Source organism: Eretmochelys imbricata, chromosome 1, assembly GCF_965152235.1.
Source record: "Eretmochelys imbricata isolate rEreImb1 chromosome 1, rEreImb1.hap1, whole genome shotgun sequence".
Taxonomy (NCBI): Eukaryota; Metazoa; Chordata; order Testudines; family Cheloniidae; genus Eretmochelys; species Eretmochelys imbricata.
This window is the reverse complement of record NC_135572.1, coordinates 199171223-199195328: the sequence shown is the minus strand read 5'-3', so window position 1 is coordinate 199195328 and position 24106 is coordinate 199171223. Positions and strand designations below refer to the sequence as shown.

Genomic DNA, 24106 nt, shown 5'->3' with positions numbered 1-24106 from the left:
GGACAGGGCTAGGAATAATCATCGAACCGATGGTCACCTGGATCAAAGGACTGTCCCCATGGACTTATTCAGGCAGGACAGAGGAGCAGGACAGTTGGTAGTGCTACTGAAATAATGGACATTCTGTATGGAAGTATTGGACAAGAATGGTAGTACACAGATGGCATCTTGTACCACAAAGCCCCCAGATTTGCAGGAATATTAATATGCACCAAGCAGGGGGTGTTTTTCTGGAGACACCCTGAACTGGAAGAAACGGACAAGTACATAACAGAGGACAGAAACATGGCGTAGTGGGTGCACGTAAAACAAGAAAAGGAGGGGATATGTAGGATGTAATATGTAGAATGTATATTTTAAGTGTTGAGACATATGAAAAGATGCCAACTTGTCTGGCAAGGAAAGAGAATAGCCAGGTAAAAGCCAGCAACCTGATCAGGTAAACAACTGGGTCAGCAAACTAATCTTAGTGCTAGGCAGAAAAAGCGTTTATGCAATATACAATGAATAACTTTGCAACACTGTATTTAAGGCGAGCACCTGAATGAATGTGGAGAAACGCTTGCATTTAACCCTATATTGTGCCGTTTCAGTGGACTGATCTCTCACTGAAGCAGCAAATAAACGACATCCTTCTTCAGCTCAAAAGTCTGTCTGTGGAACTGCACTCTGGGTGGCGGGGAAAGAACCAGGTCTGCACTAATAACTTACGCTGGTATAACTATGTCACTCAGGAGTGTGAAAAATCCACACCCCTGAGTGACGCAGTTATAGCGACCTAACCCGTGGTGTAGACAGCACTATGTCGACATAGCTACCGCCTCTCATGGAGTTGGATTAACTACGCTGAGGGGAGACGCTCTCCCAACCCCATTCACTTCAGTGAGATGACTCTACCAACCCTCATAGCCAGGGTATGCTCCCGGGGGCCAAATCTCAAGGTCCTTACTCAGGCACCGATGCAGCAAAGCTCTTAGGACCAGATTTTTAAAGGCACCTAACTCCCACTGAAATCAATGTGAGTTAAGCACCTACATATCTTTAAAATTTGTCCCTTAAGCTTGCATGTAACTTCAAGCACATAAATAGTCCCACTGATTTCAGTGAGAATAACCGATGCCTAAGTGCTTTGTTGGATCAGGGCATCAGTTGTTAATCATGGAAAGCTCCCAGTGAAGTAAATGGGAGTTCTGCCTGAGTAAGGACTTAGTAAAAACTGAGTAAGGACCTTGGGGTTTGGCCCAGTATTTGTGCTCAATACTATTTCTGGAGTTTGTACTTCTAAAATTACTAAGATTTCTCTTACTGATGCTCATGTCAGACCTTGATGGGTAGTCACTAGGGGAAAATTTACTTCTATGTAATTCATATGCTAATAAGACCACAAACCAAGCCAAGCTGATCAGATTGTGTATGTTTTGGGTTATGAGAAATCATCACCCTGCTCGTAACTCTTTTGTATTTACCAAATCCATACCATGACTGAAATGTCTCCACCGCTAGGAGGACATTGTGAAAGGTCCATGCTCCCCCCATCCCTTGCTCAAAGGTGCACCTTTATGTTTGTTCAGAAAGCTATGTAATTTGGGTTATCTCTGAAAGTATGTTTTCTTTTTTCGGAGTTTTAAGTGAATCGCAGTTATGATAAAACCTGCCAGCACTGTCACCGCGCCAGAAACCGTGTAGGCAATTCCCAGGAAGAGGTTACTCCCTCCACACCACGTGACGGTTGAGAGAACCACCTGCTTTTTCCCTTTTAATTTGGTAACAGGGAAATCTGATGAGGCGACGTTAAAGTTTCATTAACAATCAGGATAAAATGTACAGTGAGGAGTGTGCAAAAAATACTCTTCAAAATACACAAGGTGGGGATTTTTGCATTTGTTGTAAAAGTCTTTTATGGTGCTTTTAACTATTCTGTATGCCCTTGCCTCTTGTTACCAGTGGGTCCACAACCCCCAAAATGGCTGGGTGTGGGTAAGAAACTCACACACATCGTGTGCATCTACAGTCTTAGCAAGATTATTGAAATACACCGGATTCTTTAATAATATGATGTCAAATTCATCCTCATATCGCTATGTACTGCACTGGAGCTGCATCATAATATTTAAAGGCAGCCTGCAAAAATTACTGGGAAATGAGCTTTTTGGGTGCTATTGTAATGAAGAACCTTTTAGCATTTTCCTTGACACTCCAGTCTCTGACATGAGGACACTCCACATAACATTCTTGTTGCATCCCCACCTCTCAATTCTAAGTCACGTTTATTCATCTAAGGCGTTGTCTACATGGGAGAGTTTTACCAACTATGCCAAAATAGTTATTCAGGTGTAACCCCATGTGTGGACATTTTTATTCAGTTTAACTTAAACCCCTTCCCAAGCAACATAAGCCAGTAGTTCTCAACCAGAGGTATGCGTACCCCTGGGGGTACACAGAGGTCTTTCAGGGGGTACATCAACTCATCTAGATATTTTCCTAGTCTTCCAACAGGCTCCATAAATAGCACTAGAAAAGTCAGTACAAACTAAAATTTTATACAGACAATTTTCAGAGTAACAGCCGTGTTAGTCTGTATTCGCAGAAAGAAAAGGAGTACTTGTGGCACCTTAGAGACTAACGAATTTATTTGAGCATGAGCTTTCGTGAGCTACAGCTCACTTCATCAGATGCATACCGTGGAAACTGCAGCAGACTCTATATATACACAGAGAATATGAAACAATACCTCCTCCCACCCCACTGTCCTGCTGGTAATAGCTTATCTAAAAGCCATTTCCAGCACAAATCCAGGTTTTCTCACCCTCCACCCCCCCACACAAATTCACTCTCCTGCTGGTGATAGCCCATCCAAAGTGACAACTCTTTACACAATGTGCATGATAATGAAGTTAGGCCATTTCCTGCACAAATCCAGGTTCTCTCACTCCCTCACCCCCCTCCAAAAACCCACCCCCATACACACACAAACTCACTCTCCTGCTGGTAATAGCTCATCCAAACTGGCCACTCTCCAAGTTTAAATCCAAGTTTAAATCCAAGCCTATTTCCTCTTGTTTTTTCCTACCCCCGCCCCCCTGATGTTCTGGTTTAACTTGGATTTAAACTTGGAGAGTGGCCAGTTTGGATGAGCTATTACCAGCAGGAGAGTGAGTTTGTGTGTGTATGGGGGTGGGTTTTTGGAGGGGGGTGAGGGAGTGAGAGAACCTGGATTTGTGCAGGAAATGGCCTAACTTCATTATCATGCACATTGTGTAAAGAGTTGTCACTTTGGATGGGCTATCACCAGCAGGAGAGTGAATTTGTGTGGGGGGGTGGAGGGTGAGAAAACCTGGATTTGTGCTGGAAATGGCTTTTAGATAAGCTATTACCAGCAGGACAGTGGGGTGGGAGGAGGTATTGTTTCATATTCTCTGTGTATATATAGAGTCTGCTGCAGTTTCCACGGTATGCATCTGATGAAGTGAGCTGTAGCTCACGAAAGCTCATGCTCAAATAAATTCGTTAGTCTCTAAGGTGCCACAAGTACTCCTTTTCTTTATACAGACAATGACTTGTTTATGCTGCTCTACATACTAGACACTGAAATGTAAGTGAAATATTTATATTCCAATTGATTTATTTTATAATTACATGGTAAATATGAAAAAGGAAGCAATTTTGCCATAATAGCGTACTCTGACATTTTTTGTATGTTTATGTCTCATTTTGTAAGCAAGTAGTTTTTAAGTGAGGTGAAACTTGGGGGTACGCAAGACTCCCGAAAGGGGTAAAGTAGTCTGGAGAGACGGAGAGCCGCTGATACAAGCCGAGCTAGAAAACAGCCACCTTGTAGTACAATAAGGGACATCTCCATTGCAGCCGGGGATGTTAACGGCAGCTCGTGTAAACGTCCTCGTGCTAGCTGTACTCTAGCTAGCTCACTAAAAACAAAAGTGAAGATGCCGTGGCACAGTCTTCAGCATGGACTCCACAAGCCTGCCTGACTCCCAGGATACGTACTCACTAATGTAGCCCATGCTGAAGTCTGTGCCACAGCATCCTCGCTTCTGTTTTTAGTGAGCTAGCTCTAGTACCTCTAATGCAGAGATGTCTACACAAGCTACCATTCACAGCCTTGACTGCAGTGTCGACATACCCTAAGTGTGTCCACACAGGTGGTGAGAACAGTATAACTATATAAGTATAAATTCACCCCTCAGGTTATGCTGTGTGGATAAAGTCTAAGCCCTTTTAATTCCCCAGCATCTGTACCAAAGCTGGCACTGCCAGGCTTTGCCTCCAGCCAAAGGTCAGGCAAGCAGTTGCCTTAGAAGTTAGATCTAGTGTCACACGGCCTGATATAGGGCCTTTAAGAGACATGTCTCAACTCCACCAACACAGGCTGCAGGAAATCCAGGGATTCCCCCCAAACTAGATCTCCCTCAGGTTTTTTGTTGTATTACTGCCAAGCCACCACACCAGGCATCTCTTTTTTTACCTGCCTAAAAATTAAGGAGTACCTTGGATATGATGAAAGGATACTGTAGGCAATGTGGAAGGTGTAATTCCCTGCTGGGAGACCATCAGCAAACTGGTTGGTATGGCTGACGCGACGGTAAAGGTTTCTGAACGTGGGAAAGGCTGACACACGCATCCAGATGATTAAGTCGTCGTTTAGATAACCGTTGTTCCTTTCATCCTCCTCATCCAGTAAATAAGCTGGTTTCTGCCAGTAAGGAGGCCTTGTTGTTCCTGGGGAGGAACAGGGATGAGCTATCAATGTTTAGAATGCTGCTAAGACAGGTAGTTCAATTATTTAATCCTTCTGGGTTTCTGATGTTCAACCGAGAATACAGATCAGACAAAGGTTCTGTCCAATATTCACAAGACATAGAGCCAATCACACTTTCCATCCAAAGATCTCAGATCACGTCTCAGACATTAACAAACTGAACCTCACAACACCCCTGTGGGGTAGGTAAATAGTATTAGCCCTATTTTATAGATGGGGAAACCAGTGCAGGAGAGGCAAAGTGTACAGGAACAGTATCCCACTCTAATCATAAGAAAACTTTCCCTCTGCATTTAATTGTTCACCTTTATTTTTCATTTTTGTGCATTGATTCCTTTCTGTATGCCTACAAAATGCACTAAAAGAGCAGTAAACATATGCATCTTATTTGTCATTAATTTGAAAAATTTTCTACAATATTTAGAAGAAGAAGAATATTGAAACTACTTAGATGGTTTCTTCTTAAGGGACAGGGACTGTTTTGTTGTTCTGTGTTTGTACAGGACCTACCACCATGGAGTCCTGGGTCCATGACTGGGGCTACTATATTCTACTGCAATACAAACTAATAGTAATAACAAAACAGTGCTAATGAATATACATTTAAAGATGGAACAAATAGGTGATTCCACTTGGTTAACTCCTTTTGCCCAAGACCTTTAGTGGGTGAGGATGGTGCGGAAAGTAGTGGGGCTTCACTCTCCTGACATTCTAGAACATCTTTTTCTCTTCATCGCATCCCAGTCTCCTCTCTAAATGTGGCATAGTTCCCCATTGAAAAGTTGGAGAAGATCTCGTGAAGTTGCTCTCACAGTGCTTCCTCTGGACAAGTTACCTGCCATCGGGAAGAACACATAGACCCGTCTCCCAGAAATTGTGCATGTCTCAGGAGACTTCCACAAACAGAAGGAAGACTTTTATAATAAGGCAGGGCAGTGGAATCATTCTTACCTGCAAATGCAGAAGAGAGATTGTATGATGTTGGATTCCGAAATTTCACATTTTTATCTGACCACCAACTATTTCCAGTCTTCAACAATGGGACTTGGATAGCAGTGTATGAGTTAAGATAGTAAGAAAGTTGAATAGAATCTGCAGGGAGATCCAAAGTAATACATGTTATTAACAGGTCTGCAACTTCCAATGGTCACTCCAGTAGTCAACATGACCAACTGAAACCTTAAACAGAGAGAAAGAGAGAGAGAGAGGAGAGAGTCTTGTGAACAAACAGAAAGAAAAGACCGAGAGAGGGTTTTATCATTACTTCATCATGTACACATTCTGCGTGCCTCACAAGTAAAGGACCATTCAAATTTCCTGAGTAAGAGCACCCTTGGAAGTTTTAAAAGCTGACCGTTTCCCTACTTAATGACAGGTTTCAGAGTAGCAGCCGTGTTAGTCTGTATTCGCAAAAAGAAAAGGAGGACTTGTGGCACCTTAGAGACTAACCAATTTATTTGAGCGTAACATCCGATGAAGTGCGCTGTAGCTCACGAAAGCTTATGATCAAATAAATTGGTTAGTCTCTAAGGTGCCACAAATACTCCTGTTCCTTTTGCGTATCCCTACTGAAAATTCTCCTTGCGTCACCATGACAGAATATCTACAGCTGTATTTCATTTACATTCCTTGATTCCTCTGTGATCAAATTCTTGGGATTGTGTCACCTGAAGCTTTTTGTTTGTTTGTTTTTTGAGGAGCTAGCGAAGGAATGATAGTTACAATCTATGAGCAGGCTTACTCTCCTATTTACCCCTGCCGTGGATTTTATTAGGTAGTGTAACTGAAGTGAACGTGATCCTACTTGCTGGGGTTTGAAGTCTCCACTTGCGTTTCTGAAGCAGGTTCTATAATATGCAAAAATCAAATGTCAAAGATATATGAAGAAGACTCCTTAATTGAAGCTGCTATAGAGTGACGAGCCTTTGTAGCTTGTTACCAGCAATTTCCTTGAATCATCTTTTCCAACATCCAAAAAGAAACTAAGGGAAAGTGTACTAGAGTCATGCACCACCCCTTCATTTTCATGAAACAGAATGTGCATCTTTGTCTATGTTGAGAAAATATGGAAAGATAATGTGACAAGTAGCTACAACCTTAAACTGGTTTATTTTTTTAAAACCTGAAAACTGTAGTTCTTTATTAATTAGCTTGTCAAAGATAACTTGGTAGCTTCTGAGAACAATGTCAGGATAGCTTTCTCCCTGTAAAATCCTGGTGGAGACAAGGGACAGGCAGTTTTTTACCTCATTGTATTTATTGAGGAAAACTCCAGGTGGGGAGTTTAGTGTTGACCTCAGCTAGTAACATCGAGGTAAAAACTACTCGTGCCTTGTCTCTACCAGGATTTTACAGGGAGGAAGTTATCTTGCTGTATAAATGCACTTTTTCTTTTGCAGTAAAGATATAACCCAAGGAGTCCATGTCTTGAAGAAACATTTTGATTTGTCTTCATGAGAGCGAGGCTTCATGAGAGCGAGAGCTACACACTGAAGCTGTGAGAAGCGGAGAAGCTATATTAGTACAGCTGCATCCATACTAAAGTTGCCGTATCAGTATAACTATATTGGTTAAAAAAAGATTAGATTCTGTAATCAATGTAGTTGTGCTTGTACAAAAGCCATTGATGTGCAGACCTGGCCTTATGCTGACTTAAAACTGGTTATAGCAGTTTAGCTTGCACATGTAAATTGACTGACAAGTTAAATCACTATAAGCCAGGATTATTAAACCAATGTAAGTACGTCCATAGAGGGGTTTGCATCAGTTTAGAAACACAACTTTAGTTAAGACAGTGCAACTGTTTGTGTAGACCAAGCCAAGATCAGATTCTCCATTTCAAGAATGTGCCATGCTTTTAAACCGGTCACCCTAGGAAAGCGGAAGCTGAGTTTTCCAGGCTCACTCAATAGCCTGTTGTCAGGCTAGGATCAGGCGATAAATTTACTGTCTCCCTCTTTTTCTAGGATACTCAGTTCCCCAATCCTGCAGCTGGATCATGTGGGTGGACTCCTGCACTCACATGGAGTCTCACTGAGTTTAGTAATGTAAGTGGAGTCACTGCAGTGCAGCATGTCGGGTGCCACATCCACTTTGGCCACACCGTCGAACAGTTTAACATCCATGTACGAGAGAGCCAGACAGAGGTGCCGGGATCAGACATGCAGAGAACATGCAAGAATCAGCACTTAGATGGGGCTCTGTGAGGTCTCAGGGGCACAGAGATATTTAAATTGGTTACATCTGCGCAGGCAAATAAATCCGGCGTGGAAGGTACTTACCATTGAACATGCTGTTGGCGATGGCACCGCATGGAGCCATTGGAGTTCCGTTTGGATAGGTTGTGAAAGGCGCACAGTTGCTGTTCTGAATCTGAACTCAAGGTCAATGGACAATTAGAAATGTCTTTTCCTCATCAACATTTTTTTGGTCAATCTTTTACTCTTATTTCCCCCTTTAAAAAAAACAACCCCCCCCCCCACCAAAAAAACCCAACAACCCAAAAAAGAAAACCACCAAATATCTAAGAGTGCTAGGAGTTGCCAGTGCTTTCCAGTCACATTAGAAATGGGCCCCAAACAGAACGAGACTGGGGTGAGGCGTATCTGCCGTGGTCTAGTGGACTGAGGGGGTATGTCTACACAGCTGCTGGGAGCATACTTCCCAGCACAGACTGTTGCTGTGTGACAGATCCCCACAAAGGGAAAACCAACTAACTATTCAGGGGAAACTGTTTATGTGGAAACTAAACATACTGAAAACTATCGAGATTTGTTTTCTCTAGTCTCTTTCTTTCTGTTATATTCATATTTTACATATAAGAGAGTGGTGGCAACACTGAAAGACCAGCTTAGGTCTGTTAACAGGATTATAAAAAGGTTTTGTTCCATCTGCACGGTACTGGGAGTCCATGGTATAATCACAGCTGGGCTACAGTGATGTTGTAACTGTGTGCCTTAACACTGCTGTAATTGCAGGCTGATATGTTCAAACAAATTGTTTTGGTTGCCGCAGTTTGTTGGTACTCCATTTGAGACCTCTTAAAGGGGCCTGGCATTCGAAGGGTGAGTGCTCTTTTAGTCACTTTTTAACATAAAGGCTGCATCACAGAGAGGACCTTAGGGCCCATCTAGACTAGAATTACAAATAACAATTACAACCAGCTCACAATGATGTATTCCCCGACCCAGGTACAACATAGTTCCATTTTTCAGTGTAGACAGGACATTTACCTGCATCCCCAAACTCTGCTAAAATGTTGGACTTATTTAAGCCTTTACCATGGATTGAAGACATGCGTAAAAAAATGGCTAGGTGCCATCCATTCCCCAGGACAACTGTCTTGTAGCTGTGTCCCCAACTCGTGTAGATTGGGTCTAAAACGGCTAGCAAACCTCCAATAAAATCCAACCACTAATGATATTGCTGATAATTCTCGGCACTTGTGATCTGTAGACCTCAAAGCACATTCTGATGAAAACTCCTTTTCCAGGCATTAAAGTCAGTCTCCTTCCCTGTTTGCACACACATGCTACAGCTTCTACGACAACCAAATTGTTTTATCAGAGTTACAATGTGTGACCGTTGCTTCTGTACTTAATACCGAAGCTTTGCAACATCCCTGTGAATGGTTATAAGTGGGAAATGCTAGTAGAAAAGTTTACAGTGCCTTCTAACCTGAAGGAGACGACACTCACTAAAAAGTTGAGAAAGGGAGCTTACCCCTTGCAGCTGACCACATTTTCTATTCCCCACAAATAAGATGGCCAGGTCTAGTGCTCCAAATTTAAAGAAACTGAGGAATAAAGATATTGAGCTCTGGCTTTTTTTATGCACTTTTGGGCCCATCTGGTTTATAATCACAGCCTACCCTGGAGGAGAAATAGAGGGGCTCTGTTGCAACAAGAGACCCAGGAGAAACTCCGGTGATCTAAGGATACAGAGCAACAGAGGAGAAACATTAAAAAAATTAAAATAAAAAAGGTAAATGTGGTTGTAAAACCACAAAAACTCGCAGAAGGACTCAGAGGCAGGTGTAGTACCAGAAACGACTTTTTAACCAGAGAACCACACACTAAGAGCTTCCTCACCCGATGAAAATATTAATGATGTAACAAAAAGGAATACACCTACGTTTACATCTTCACCCAGCAATTGTGAGTCACTTCTGGAGAGGACATACCGACGGTGGTTCTGATAAAAGTTTTGTAGACGATAGTAGATAAAAACATCACCCTAGAATTCAAAGGAGAATAATATAGGATGAGGAGAGCATAAACAAAATAGGCCATTTTTACAAACTGTTGGGAAAAAATCCCGGAGGGGGAGAGAGAGGGGGAAGGGGGGCAGCCTGATGGATTTGTTGTTTACATTTCAGCTGACTATTTTAGCAGAAACATTCACTTTCCTTGGGCTTGTGGGTGGAGCATGGACAGAATACCATCATTCTCCCCACCCATTGCTTTGGCATCGCTGAACTACATGAGTAGTTCCATTGAGGTCACAGTTTTTTTATTTGGAAAGGTTGCAAGATTGGACCCCCAGTTTTCTAAACATGTTAAGATTATTAAATTCAACTATCAGCATTTAAAAAAAACAGATGTAAAGTAATTTAGCACTTGTGAAAGGTGCTGCACTGAGAGTGCTGTAGATTGAGGGTATAATTGTCAAAAATGCTTACCTGACTTAGGACCCTATGTCCTATTTTCAAAAGAGAAATAGGCACTTAGGCACTTTTGGCTCCTAAATCCCTTTTGAAAAGAGACTTGGGGCTTGTCTACATGGTGCCACAGACCAGTCAGTGGGGGCGTGAACTGCAGAGTGCTCTAGCAGTCCCAGGAACACCCTGCAGTACTGCACACCTTGCACGGATGTAGTCCACAGGATTATGTAAATGCACACTCGATACCTTTTAGTTTGCACCACCACGATCTATATGGGCCAGGTAGAGAGCAACATATTAGAGCATTCTGCAGTTCACACCCCCATAGGCCTGTCTTTAGTGCAGTGTAGACAAGCCTTTAGCCCTTTTGAAAATGTTGAGTCTTGAATCTACAGACCAGATCTAATACAAGCAGCAGAAGTACCAGTTTGTACATGCAATATGGGAAACTGACATTTTTACTTTCCATTTTAAATGTTTTCAAACCTTGACACATTCTTACGGCTGAAGGATTTTCATGTCTAATGCATTTATAGCCCCTTTCACTCTGAAAAACTCTGAAGTTGTGGGAAGAGCTACAGGAGTTTTACTTACCAAAAGTGGCCGCGGCTTCAGTTTTCTGTCTCATCTGAAAGAAGGTCCTACCCCTGCTGCACAGTACCAACTAACACCAGGGTGTGGCCCTGGGTCCCTACTGGGGCATTGACTCACTACTGATTCAGAAGAAAGAAGTCACCTCTTGACTCAACAGCACTTCTTGCAGCACCTGTTTTCACCTGGGAGGTCTCCAATCTAAGTATTATGTAGCCTGATCTTGCTTAATTTATGGGATTTGCCAAAATGAGTAACAAGCACGGTAAAGGCACATCTTTTGGGTGTAATCGTGATGTACATATCAGTGGTGACATATTATTACTTTTTTGGAAGGTGTGCAGTACTGCAGGGTGTTCCTGGGACCGCTAGAGCACTCTGCAGTTCATGACCCCACTGACTGGTCTGTGGCACCATGTAGACAAAAAAGTTTGTTAGGTTTGTGAAAGGTACTGACATAAAGCCCTGGCTTAGTGTCCTTTACAGGACAAAATTTATACTTCTTACACATCCCGAAATACAGGAGCTGGGGTCTGCGGGTGGTTTCACACCTTCACCTACCAGCATATTTTCCTGCAGTGTGACGTGCACAGAACAGTTGCATTCTTTATCCCAGTTAGAGGAGTTTTCACGCAGTTTTGAACAATTCAAACATATGTCCGAATAGTTAATCTGTCAAAGAAATAAACAAGCAAAGATTATATTGGGGTGGGCAAACTACGGCCCGCGGGCCAGATCCGGCCCATCGGGGCTTTGGATCCAGCCCATGGGATTGCCACCCCGGTGGCCGGCACCATGTCCCTGTGGCCCCCTCTAGGAGGGGGAGCAGAGGGCTCCGAGCGCTGCCCTTGCCTCCAGGCACCGACCCCCCGCAGCTCCCATTGAACGGGGCACCCTGATTCTCCAGCTGGCTCTCTGCCAGCATGGGAGGAGTTTAGATTGCCCTGAGAGCTCACCTGAATTCACTCAGCTGGTAACAGTCCCCAGGGGCTGTCTGCCAGATGACAATACCTGGAGTGCTGTGGATTCCTACCCTCTAATCCTGAGTTGCAGGGGGTTTGCTAGAGGAGCCAGTTATGCTGGCGCTGCACGCACCGGGCACCCTCGGCAAACAAACAAACAACAAACCAGGGAATCCCCAGTTGGAGTGTGGGGGATGAAAACAGTTTCTGCTCTTTTTGTGCCACCTGAGCAGCACAAAGAGAGTGGAGCAGGGGTGAGAGTCAGGTCCACAGTAACTGGGGCAAACACTATGTTGGAAATAGCATTATTTTCTCTCTCTATTTAATATTTTGCATTTATTTAGCACCTTTCATCCAAAACAAGTGCATTTAATAACTGAAAAATAATACCATCCTACTATAACTTTTAGTAAACATTTATAATAAGGGCCGATAATTAGTTTTTACTTTTATATTTTTATCCATTACAGTGTATGCTCAGACTATAAAATATAAGAGGCAAAGTTTGGGCTCTGAGACCATCCTAATGGAAAAACAAGCCACATTTTTTTTCCTGTAAGGTGACCGGCCCATGCAAATCACCATGTACTATTTTGTTTGGTTTTTTCACCCCACAGGCCAAACAAAGAAATAATCTAGCTGTCCTTGTCAATTCTAGTGGGTGCTGTATATACAGATGGCAATGTGGTTTAGCGGTTTGAAGAGAGAACTGGGAGCCTCGTTTGCTGGCCAACTGACTCGCCGTGAGACCTCGTGTAAATCATTCTGTGTTTTAATGTACCCCGCCCCCTGTAAAACTGATGTCAAATTACCTAATTACAGCTAAAACACGTTGAATTATTCATTGTGAATACTATGAGTTGCAGATTTATTCCTCTTTTCTGTTCACAAGTCAGTCACAAACCAAGCAATTTTTTTTTTTTTTTGCTGGTCTGTTCATTATCCAGGGTGTGTGATTGGTATACATAGTATTGTACTGCTTCCCAACTGGATGACAAATTTTCAAAACTAGAGAAAAACAGATAATGCACTTCAAAAACAATTTATCAGCCTAGTAATTTTTGCTAGAATTGTGAAACTGTCTAGATTCATGATCATTTACACAAATACTAGCTGTCTAAACATTCATAAAGAACAAAATAATAGGAGGTAACAAGTCAGTGGATTGAATTTAATACTTTGATTTTGAAATTGGCCTTAATATTCAACCTGCTCGACCTGCAGCAGCCATCATTAACAAATGAGGAATCTCTTGTGTTTTAGGATTCTGGCTTGTCAAATATTTATTAACATTTTTCTAGTGCCTAACAATACCAAAGTCACCACAGTTTATTTCCTTCCCTAAGCACAGGAACAAATGACAGTGTCCCGGATATTACCATCTGGTAGATTAGCAAATGCTGACTTTTTAATGGTGACCACTTTCACATGGGGTATTGTGGGTTCGTTTGACATCCTGGGGTAAAAGGAGTACATCCATGATAGAGTTACTACCCCCCTTTGGTCTGAAGCACACACACAGTTATTTTCTCCCAAACATGAGCCGCTCTCTAACAACACTCACCAAGAAAACCACCCAAAACAAACCTGGATTTCTTTGACACTTCTTGCAGATAATATTAGGCAGATTCCCATGAGAAGGCAGAAGAGTCCAATGATAAACAAGCTGGAGAGGACAGTCGGAGCGGTGAGCTTGGGCTTCCAGGCTGGCAGTTTCTGTTGTTTAAATGCACTGTTATCTGGACATCTGGAGGGACGCTCCTGTGCTCCTTGGCTGTTCTTATTTTCCATGCTGTTGCTGTTGGAGAAGGGTGTGTGGTTTTGGGGGTGGGAAGGGTAAGGGTGTCGGTGTTAAGACTTGGTCTCAACTTAAATACTCTCTCTGATGTTGGAGGCTGTGTTGTTTCTATAAACCTTTGTTACTTCCTGGAATTACTCATTAACTAGACCTTTCTTCCTCTGCTCAGGCTCATCCTGTCCGTTGGTGACCTCAATCACCTTAATCAGCTGGTGCTATCAGCCACAGGTGTACTTTAGTCAGAGTCATAGGGACTGCATCCTAGACAGTCCGGACTCTCTGGGAAAGTCATCAAGAGTCTTTTTCTGCTGCACCACTTAGTTCAGTAGAACCTCAGAGTGACGAATACCCCGGGAATGGAGATTGTTCGTTACTCTGAAACGTTGTAACTCTGAACAAAACCTTATGGTTCTTTCAAAAGTTTACAGTGGAACATTGATTTAATACAGCTTTGAAATTTTACTGTGCTGAAGAAAAATGCTGCTTTCACTTTATTTTTTATTAGTTTACGTTTAACACAGTACTGTACTGTGTTTTCTTTTTTAGCTCTCTGCTGTTGCCTGATTGCGTACTTCCGGTTCCAAATGAGGTATTTGATTGACTGGTCAGTTTGTAACTCGGAGGTTCTACTGTAAAGAGTTTATTAGGTTTCACTAAGTTCTGAGCTATTGATCACTTGCAGGGCCACTACCTGCTACCTGAAAGGTCTGTACACAGTTTGATCCCTTACTCCCTCTCTTCCCTTTATTTCCATAGTCACCCTAAACAGAGCAGTGTTATCAAAAGCAAAAAAGGCTTTTACAAGAGAATGCTGTGTTGGATGACAATGTGAAGGGCTCCTACCAGTGTGAGGCCCTGGGGGAGAACTTACCAAGGGAGGAACTGCAACGCCCTTTGTAAGGACACAGCATTTGGAGAGTTGGTATGGCCCCTTTTGAGTTCCCCAGTGCTAGCTTTGGTACTGTGCACCCCTCCCCCTTTTGCACTGAGAGCACAAGATCCCCAAAGGAAAGATCATCCTACCCTCTTCATATCACCTCTCCTTAGACCTGATCACAATCTAGTCAACAACATAACCAACACAGAAGCTGCAGGTCACGGGAGAGATTGAGCAGTGAGAACAAGAGCTAAATAGTACAGACTGTATCCCAAGTTATATTCCCTCATACTCACTGGCTGACGTGCATTATAAATGGGATTTGTTTACAGATCACACTAATGATTGATTAAATAAATTCCGATTAAATCTCATCCAGATACAGGCAGTTTTGAATTTTAGCCAAAAGCACCCAGAAATGTTTACTCAAAACTTTGTTTCATTTTTCAATCAACTTGAGTGTTTCCTACTACAGATATCCATATTTTGCTAACTAGTCCAATGAGCACGTTTTACTCTATTTGCTCTATAGAGCCGACACAGCCAAGGGACAGCAAAGTGTATTCTGACATCACAGTAATCAAAATTAACTAAAATTCTAGTAGCAAATTCTTTATTTGCTGATAATGTGGAAACCAGATAAACCTAATGAAAAGGGCTATAGGATTTTTACTCACCACAAGTGGTCAGGGCTTCAGTTTTGTGTCTATTTGAAAGATGGTCCCTACAGCAACACAGTACCCACTAACAGGCACTAACTTTGATGTGCAGGGGTGGTTGAATAGTATTCAGCAAATTCTGCCCTCTTTATCACGTATCACATGATTTGTCAGTGGCACTGGCTCACTACTGACTCAGATGAAAGAGAAGTCACTCCTTCAGTTCATATTCCTGCCTGAGTTTGCAGGGCCTGCAGTATGAAAAGAACTCTTTTTACTTGTAAACTGAGCACCTTTGATCTGAGAGACAAACATGGCACCCCATGATACCATTTTTGCAAAGCCACTTTTCAGGGTAGAACTGCACCCAAAGAGAGAGTCGAGTGCAAATACAGCTTGTTTCAGGAAGGGAGATAGGAGGGGCTGCAGGGAGTCAGGTAGATTGTATCTACATTATGAGATAATGTTTCCAGTGGAAGAATGAAACTGAACTTTCCAGTGTATCACAGTTTGTATTGTTGGATCATATTAAAGAAGTTCTGTATTAAAATCACAAATGAGTTTGATTCCCCATAGTTTAAATTCCAGGGTATTACTAATTCAGAGGTCTCTTGGTTTTTGGTACTGTTTCTCTCCTTCTATGTGTGAAACTTGCAAGGTGCTAATTGCATTAGTACATTCTAAGACAGAGTCTGTTCTCAAAGCAATTCTTTGCAACAACAACTACTCACACACAGAGAGACTCAAAGCAATACTCTGTAACAACAGAAACAGCACCCAGAGACTCCCCGCCCTTTTGTTGTATTCATCTCACTTTGTTAACAATTGTGATTAAAATAGAGATAGAGGATGTATGTGGATGGATGCTTGGTGTGGATAATAACTGAATGATCAGGGAGGTGCCAGCCTAAGAATCCAGTGTCCATCAGCTGAAGAAGGCGTCAAGTGGAAATAGCCAGAGGACCCCCAGAGGGCAGACTGGAATCCACCCAACAGCCTCAAGGATGGCAGAACCAAAGAACAAGATAACATCTGGCAGCATGGAGCCATCAGGAATGTGCTATCTGTTGATTGATTCAGCAACAGCATGATGAAGCAATTCCCATAGACTGGCATAGGAAGAAATTCCTATAAAAATGGACTTTAGAAAGTGAGAACTTTGGGGTCTGATTCTGCAAACCAACTTCCAGGAGCATCAGATGAGCATCTGACAAGGCCCTGCTCCCTCCTCATGTCCAGGCCACCTGGCCAGTGGCTTGGCATGAGCAACTCTAAGTGCTGGTAACTATGATAACAACCTTGCAGAACCTCTGTGTGTGTATGAATGAATGTGTGAATAAATATGAAATTGAAATGAATGTTATAGCTATAACTAACTGCTTACTATGATTCTTTCTGTATTCACAATAAATGTGGCATTTTGCCTTTTCCCCTTTAATAAGATCCTGCTGGTTTTTATTTTATTGGTATAACAGTATTATTCTCCTGCAAATAGCCACTTGGAATAAAAAGAACTAACAAGTGGATCTGATTTATTCTTTCCTGGTCTGATATTAGCTGGATTGTACTGGAATAATAGAACACGGTAGAGCACATGTGCTTTTTAGTAAAGATATTAACATCTAATTATGCATGTTTTCTCACCAAGGTCAACCTCCAGTCCTACTACCAGTTACAAATGCAATAGCCATTGCCTTAGTTGCAATTAAATAAATCCTGTGGCAGTTAGGGTCATAAAATGGTTAAGTACCTGTGACCACAAAAGGATAGCAAAGGTTATTCTAATAATGTCCGGTTTGTGTCAGAGACCTTCCAGAATCCCTCTAATTTGTCCTTTGTTACTCCTACTGCTCCCCTATGAAAAAATCACCTTATACATACAAGCCAGGGTGAAAAATACCTGTGCTGCCATGAGCACCCAAATTGCTTCCCCTCATCCCCCGGCAGGAATGACAGCTGAATATTGTCTATGTACTCTGACAATTTAACAAATATACAATCAATTTTCCATTTAATGCAATTTAAAAATGTAACTTATTCAAAAACAGAAAAGAACATCTGGTGAATATACTTGGTTACTTACCAAGTAATACTTGACCAGCTGGCAGAACACAACAAGAAAGTATTTGACATATCAATTACAGGATGAAGACTGGCAAAATTTGCTGAATACTATTCAACCACCCTTACACATCAAAGGCAAAAATCCCTGCATCACAGGAATCTCTCCAGAGACAGGGAGTGGTAGGAGTTTCACTTTTCTCCCTCTAGAAGAATGAACAGCCTTTGTCAGCTCAGAGTGAGGAACCAGAGTAAAATCAAGTGGTGGAAAATCCCAAGCGCTGGCTCCTCTCTTTCCAAAGGGCCTTGTCTACAATAGAAAGGCTTGGCCTGCATAGCTATGTCAGCAGAGCCCCCTAGTGTAGACACAGCATATGCTGACAGAAGGAGTTCTTCTGCCAGTCCCCAAACAAAGTTAGCTATGTCAACAGAAGCACTCTTCTGTCAGCATAGTTGCACCTACACTGGGGTTTTTGCCATCATAGCTATGTTGGCTAGGTGGTGTGGTTTTTCACACACCTGACCAACGCTATGCTGACAAAACTTTGTACTGTAGACCAGGCCTAACTCTTCTCTTTCCTTTGGAATTTCATTCCTTACTGACAAATCAACCCTTTATACTGGAGTCAAAGCAAGGTTTAAAGTGATCTCGGAGAATTGCTAAGCCTTTCCATGCTGAATGTTGGAATTTAGCTGCTTTGTAATGACATTTTTGGGCTGGTAGAGCTTGTTTAATTGCAGTAGTTTTATTGCTTCCTTTGAGAAGTGAATTTTAATCTTGGACAGCAGAAACAGATGGCTAGCAAGGTAAAATCTATTAGTCAGGAAGTGCTGTCTCTCTCTGTCAGGCTCTCTGGAGGATGGACACAAAGCAGTGACACTGGAGAGTTTGACAGGGCTGGGATGCCCAACTGCCAAACATGTGTGTTCAAAAATCAGCAAACAAACCCAAAATAAACCCTCGAAATGCTCCCCAAGACTCTTTCTATTGCTGACAGAATCAGACCCTGAAAAGAGCACTAAATAGACAGGGAAATGTCTCTGAGATGGGCCACTCTGACCTGCCTGTGTTGCCAGGTGGAGAGCAGTCTTTCAGATCTCCCCCATTACAATCGTCTCTTTCTAGCATCTAAGCCAGGGATGAGCAAACTTTTTGGCCCGAGGGCCACATCGGGGTGCGAAACTGTATGGAGGGCTGGGTAGGGAAGGCTGTGCCTCCACAAACAACCTGGTCCCTGCCCCCACCTCCTATTTGCCCCCTCCCAATTTCCGCCCCCTGACTGTTCCCCTCACAACCCCCGACCCATCCAACCCCCGCTGCTCCTTGTCCCCTGACTGCCCCAACCTATCTATACCCTGCCCCGCAACAGGCCCGCCCAGGACTCCCACGCCCTATCCAACCCCCCCTGTTCCCTGCCCCCTGACCACCCCAGAACCTCTGCCCCATGCAACCGCCCCCTGTCCCCTGACTGCCCCCCAGACTCCCTACCCAACCCCCACACCGCCACGTGTGCTGCCATGGCCCCCTTACCATGCCGCTCAGAGCAGCAGGAGCTTGCAGCCCCACTGCCCGCGCTGCAGCATGGCTGCGTGGGAGGGGAAACAGCGGGGGAGGGGTCAGGGGCTAGCCTCCCAGGCCAGGAGCTCAGAGTCCAGGCAGGATGGTCCTGCGGGCTGTAGTCTGCCCACCTCTGATCTAAGCCCTTGCACGGGTCTCTGGTTTTGACACTTTGTGACCCCTCCAACCTCACTGTGGTCAAATCATCCTATGTTATAACCTGAATAAATACTGGGTGAAGTTTACAACTTCTCGCTTGTGATACTGAATAATGTTGATTGTTGGGGTGGGTGAATGTGCCATAAAGTGAGGCTCATTAAGCAAAAACATGAACCAGGATGTGTACCCAAAAAGCAAGTGTATCACCAACCCAGATATGCTCATGTCCTACAGCTTCTATCTCATGACAACAGCAACGCTATAGTTCGTGGGATCACCCACAGGAGTGAGAGTTGCAAGATTAGACCATTTTTATGCTGTAGGTATCATAGTAATTTTTCTGTCTTAAGAAGTTTCCTGCCCTAGCATGAGCCACTGTTATTTTCCAGCACACATCTTTATGATATAATGTAGTGACAGGGTTTGTGGAGGACAAGAGAGCTCTAACTCATCAACACACTGTGGGGGTAGCTACATAAGGTACTAAAGGAGCTAAAACTTCTTGACTAACTCTGGACTGGTCTCTGTAATGGCCAGATGCCTTCTGCATGCTAGTAAGTTGCCGCAGTGAGGGTTGGGAATTTCTGGGCCAGAGGTGCCCAGAACTGGAATGGGCTGTCTTCTATCACTCCTAGACGGGGATTGAAGGTGTCCTTTTGGAAGAGTGAAGGGGGGGGGCCAGAAGCAGAGTTTGGCTGTGGGAATCATTCAGGATAGGCGCACTCATCCTCAGTGTCCTAAGGGTAGTGGAGAATGCACACCTACTGTTTTATATGCAGCATACATCTAATTTCAGTATCATACTGTTCAGGCAATAACCATCCCTGGTACAGAATCTACATGCAAACCTTTGCTTTATTATAAGAGGGCCAGAAGCTGACAAACATTGTAATACACAGCATCTCAGAAATGGAAGAACTGAATCCAGTCAGCCATTGAACAGTTGCCTACTACAGCTGTAAATTGCATCCATGTTAGTTACACCATTAAAAGAGTCCCAGCTTCACAGAATCTTCTCTGCACAGCTTTATAATTCCCATTTCCAGAAGGTCAATTGTTTCTTTCCTTATCTGAAGGAAACAAAAATTAAACAAGACAAGAAGTAGGAAGATTACTGAAAGTGCTCTGCACACACACCCTTATTCTGCTTAGCTACACGAGTTTTATTAGAGGCTGAGTAAAGGAGGGACCCTCACACACAAACAGAAGTTTTACAAAATAAATATAATAAACTCTAGAAACTACCTATTGAGCTGAATATTTCTTAGCTTATCTACTTTAAAGACCACCAGATGTATTTGAGAGGAAATACCGACTAACACCATGGCAAGGCCAGGAGCTCCAATGCAGTTCTGCAGCAAAGAGTCATGCATCTGACGAAGTGGGTATTCACCCATGAAAGCTTATGCTCCAATACGTCTGTTAGTCACAGGACTCTGCCACTTTTACAGATCCAGACTAACACGGCTACCCCTCTGATACTGCAGTTATGGTTACATCAGGGCTTTCATTATAACCCCATTGTCAGCTCTGACTACCTTACAGAGAAGTTCACCTTTTGGGCTGAATGTTTCCATGCTTCACCTCAGCCCAGAGATGAAGGGTGTGAGAAAGCCTGGCAAATTTCTGTTCTACCCTTTTAAAGTTATACAAAGGGATGGGGGATAATCATCTCTCCATCTGAAGTACATTTTAAAAGCTTTTTTGCTCACGTAACTTGAATAGCTGAACTTTACAAGCTGATATTTTCAGACTTACTGAAGGCTCAGCCCTTACATTGTTTACAAAAAGAACAAACGTAATGGGGTTACAAAAGGGTTTGAAAAGCTCAGTTTGATGCTTGCACGTTAGAAACTTTTGTCAACTTTGAGAGCTATGCTACTACTTTGTATTGCAGGCAATATCTACATAGTAAGTTTCTGATGTAGAAAACTTTGTCTATAGGCAGTTTAGACTGTGAAACCAGACTGTACTAGGCTCATTATGCTTTGGCAGAGTTTAGCAGTTCTTCAGGAGAGAGCCTTTTAAGCTCCTCTAGCCTGATTATTCTGAATGTCTCCTTTTTTCTCTCTCCTATTTAGGATGAGGATAGAGGCAAACAAGGACATGAACATACAACAACTTTCCCTAATGTGATGTTAGGGTTACATGTCTGCTCAGTGTTAAGTTGGAAAATGTGGAAGAATACATAACTGTGCCTGTGACACTGCAAGAGCCAGCATCAGGATGTCCCTGTCCTCTCCGGAAGTGGCGGGGTCTAGAACCAAGGCATGGGAGGGCTTTGGTTTTTGTTTTTAAACTTGTGTGTTTATTAGAACTCCACCAGGTAAAAAATTAACCCTGCACACCAACGTCCCCAAGAACGGCTGCTCTCTGTGTTGTTCTTAGCCCACAACCTCCGTCTTCTCTGCTGCCTTCTTCTCTCCCCCCCTGGAAATGAGGTAAGTGTGCATTTAGAGGGGAGCTGTGGGCACTTCACACCTCTGAAAAATCGGGCTATGAGTTTTTCCGTATGCCAATATAAAAATGTGCATGTTTCCAGCACTCCTTGGCTTCTATGTGTTTAAACAAACAGTACTGCCCTATTTACAGTAAGATGCAGTAATGAATCCTGTTAATTCTACAGGACCAAAAGTTATTCTGCAGAGAGAAGTTATTGAAGAAGCCAGGGCCATCTTGTAAAAGGGCCTCTGCCTGGTCCTCAACTGTATTGGTGCAATTTTGCATCCATGATTAACTATGGATACAAAAGAATTAGTACATCATCTGACTGAGTCTGCTAATGGAGCTGCTAGCAGTTACATACTATCATCACTCCCACCTTCACTTAACTGTGGATACCAATTAGTTATGTAATTTTTGCAGGCCCACAAACTGGCAGCCATTTCTGAAAATCTGGCAGTATCATGTTATTATTTATTACTATTTATAGTGTTCTTGGTATTGTACACAGAAGTAGGAGAACAAGGTACCTGGCTCAATGAGATACTCCAAATGTAAAGTCTTACCTTTGCCAGCACCTGATGGGATTCACTATTGCCCTGTTATGACACTTTATCTGTACTATGCTATCTGAGTACAGTTTACTACATACCTTTCATATAAATGATTTTCCTGGACTCTTTCTGGCATATGCAGTAGTACAAAGTACTGTACTACAAGATGCTTCACATACGTATCCAAGGCTGCTGGGGGAAAACCCCGTATGTTGTGTTATCTGAGACATAGCAGGTGATTGAAGGCTGTTCCATAATGCAGAAAATGCACAAAAGGGCAAAGTTGGTGTTACACATTCACCATTAACTTGCACAATTCCTAGGCTTTTAATTTTGTATTCTTAATGTTACATTATTTTTTTCTAGTTAAATACAGTTAGAGTCACAATTTTGTTATCCAGGCAGCATCCCAGCTGTAGGACTACTCCCCATGGCAAGATAGTATTCAGGAAGTTTGGCATGCTCCCTGAAGAACAAATGTTTAGTTAAGCTGTAAGGAATGGCTAGGAGGCCTCAGTCTCAGGTTTGCGATAGCACAGGTTCAGATCCAGGTAAATCAGCCAGAGGCTGCGGCTTGCTGCCTGTGGCTGACTCACAGAAACCCTGGTCCATCTGTAGTCCATATGAGCCCATAGCACTTTTCGTAATAGTAGGGCTTTGTGCCAGTGTCCTTTGCTAACATTTCTGTGATCTGTTCATCAGTGTCCGAATTGCTTACATATCCGTTTTAATGCAAGTACCCTATCAAACTCACACCTTGAGATTTCTATTGATGATTTACCACAAGGGGGAGCCTCTTTGCTTCATTAAGTGAAGCTGCTCTTTTTGCTACTTGATTTCTTCAAGGTATTTTAGCAGACACAGTAGTTCATCCTGGAGCATGAGAAACACAACCTTGCACACGTGGTGGTGAGTGATACAACACACTCAAAAACATGTTAAAGTACAGAGCAGGATGGGGTGTGTGACAATTTTCTTCCTTGTGAAAGAGGTCTGTGCTACCTGTCAAAGGGATTGTCCTCTGGAGGCTCCAGACGTTGGAGCCTACATTCTCTACCGTGCCCAACAGAGCAATACCCGCAACACCTACCTATGTATTATCGTGCATCTACTTATTTACCGTTAGCATATGACCAGTAACATCGTCGATTAATTTGACCCTAAACATAAAAATTATTGATTTTACATAAACTGTTTTAATGATACGAGCATTATACAGGCAATAAAGATGAAATGACATAGGACATAAAATTAAACCATTATTCTCAACCATGAATATTGCCACAGTAATGGGTCATTTCTTAGTCTAACTAATCATGAGAAATAAGCAACCCTTGTCAGTAAGATACAACATTACCAGTTTCAAGCCCATTTGACTACGACGTACATAACTGATCTATTCTGGCCTCTGGTTATTTTTTCAGGCACATAAGGATAATAAAGTTCATTCAACTTAGAGGTTACCGTTACCCATGCCTGCACAGGAGAGAGGTAGCCTTTTCATACTGATTGGAGAGACTTGTGGTCAGTTCTCTCTCTGGGCTAAATACTGGTTATCTATATAGCCTACTACATATCAAATAGCACAATACCACAGCACAATGCTGCACACCTAACAATGTGAGTGCTGCAACATGCCACTGAAAAGCACATGGAATTGTCAGGATGAGAAGGCTCTACCAGTGGATTACAGGCCAATGAGTTTTGCTGCTTTATGGGATCATATTGTTCTAGATGAGGTTGTAGTGTGACTCAACAGGCCAATGTGCTCCTTCCATCTTGGAGTCCAATGTGTCCTCAAAAGCTGCTCAAAAGGAATCTTAGTTCCTTTTCTTCAATTTCTGAGGAAAACTTTCCTCCCAGGAGCGGGTTGCTGAGAGTCTCTGGGAGGGGCAGAACTACTAGCTCAGAGACATCTGAGCAGGAAAAATTGATAGAGGGCGCTGGAACCCATTTGTACCGTTTGCTGCAGCTCACGAGATGAGAGATGAAGAAGTGAAGTGCCT

General features: G+C 42.8%; 2 protein-coding genes across 3 annotated transcripts in view; both read right to left on the bottom strand.

Moving 5' to 3' along the window:
* Positions 1 to 1589: 1589 nt before the first annotated feature.
* Positions 1590 to 13783, bottom strand: LOC144259133 (cell cycle control protein 50C-like). The gene is made up of 7 exons (XM_077807308.1): positions 13580 to 13783; positions 11592 to 11702; positions 9911 to 10012; positions 8059 to 8149; positions 5729 to 5869; positions 4528 to 4737; positions 1590 to 1777 (listed from the first exon to the last, which is right to left on the bottom strand). Exons 1-7 carry the CDS (start codon positions 13781 to 13783, stop codon positions 1590 to 1592), a joined length of 1047 nt encoding a protein of 348 aa, XP_077663434.1.
* Positions 13784 to 19941: 6158 nt separating this feature from the next.
* The window catches only part of CMSS1 (cms1 ribosomal small subunit homolog), a 366300-nt gene continuing 362135 nt past the window's right edge, over positions 19942 to 24106 (bottom strand). For both annotated transcript variants that reach the window (XM_077821660.1, XM_077821669.1), the window contains one exon: positions 19942 to 20174. In XM_077821660.1, coding sequence (XP_077677786.1) covers positions 20091 to 20174 — 84 coding nt within the window. In that variant the 3' untranslated portion in view covers positions 19942 to 20090. The remainder of the gene's footprint in view (positions 20175 to 24106) is intronic.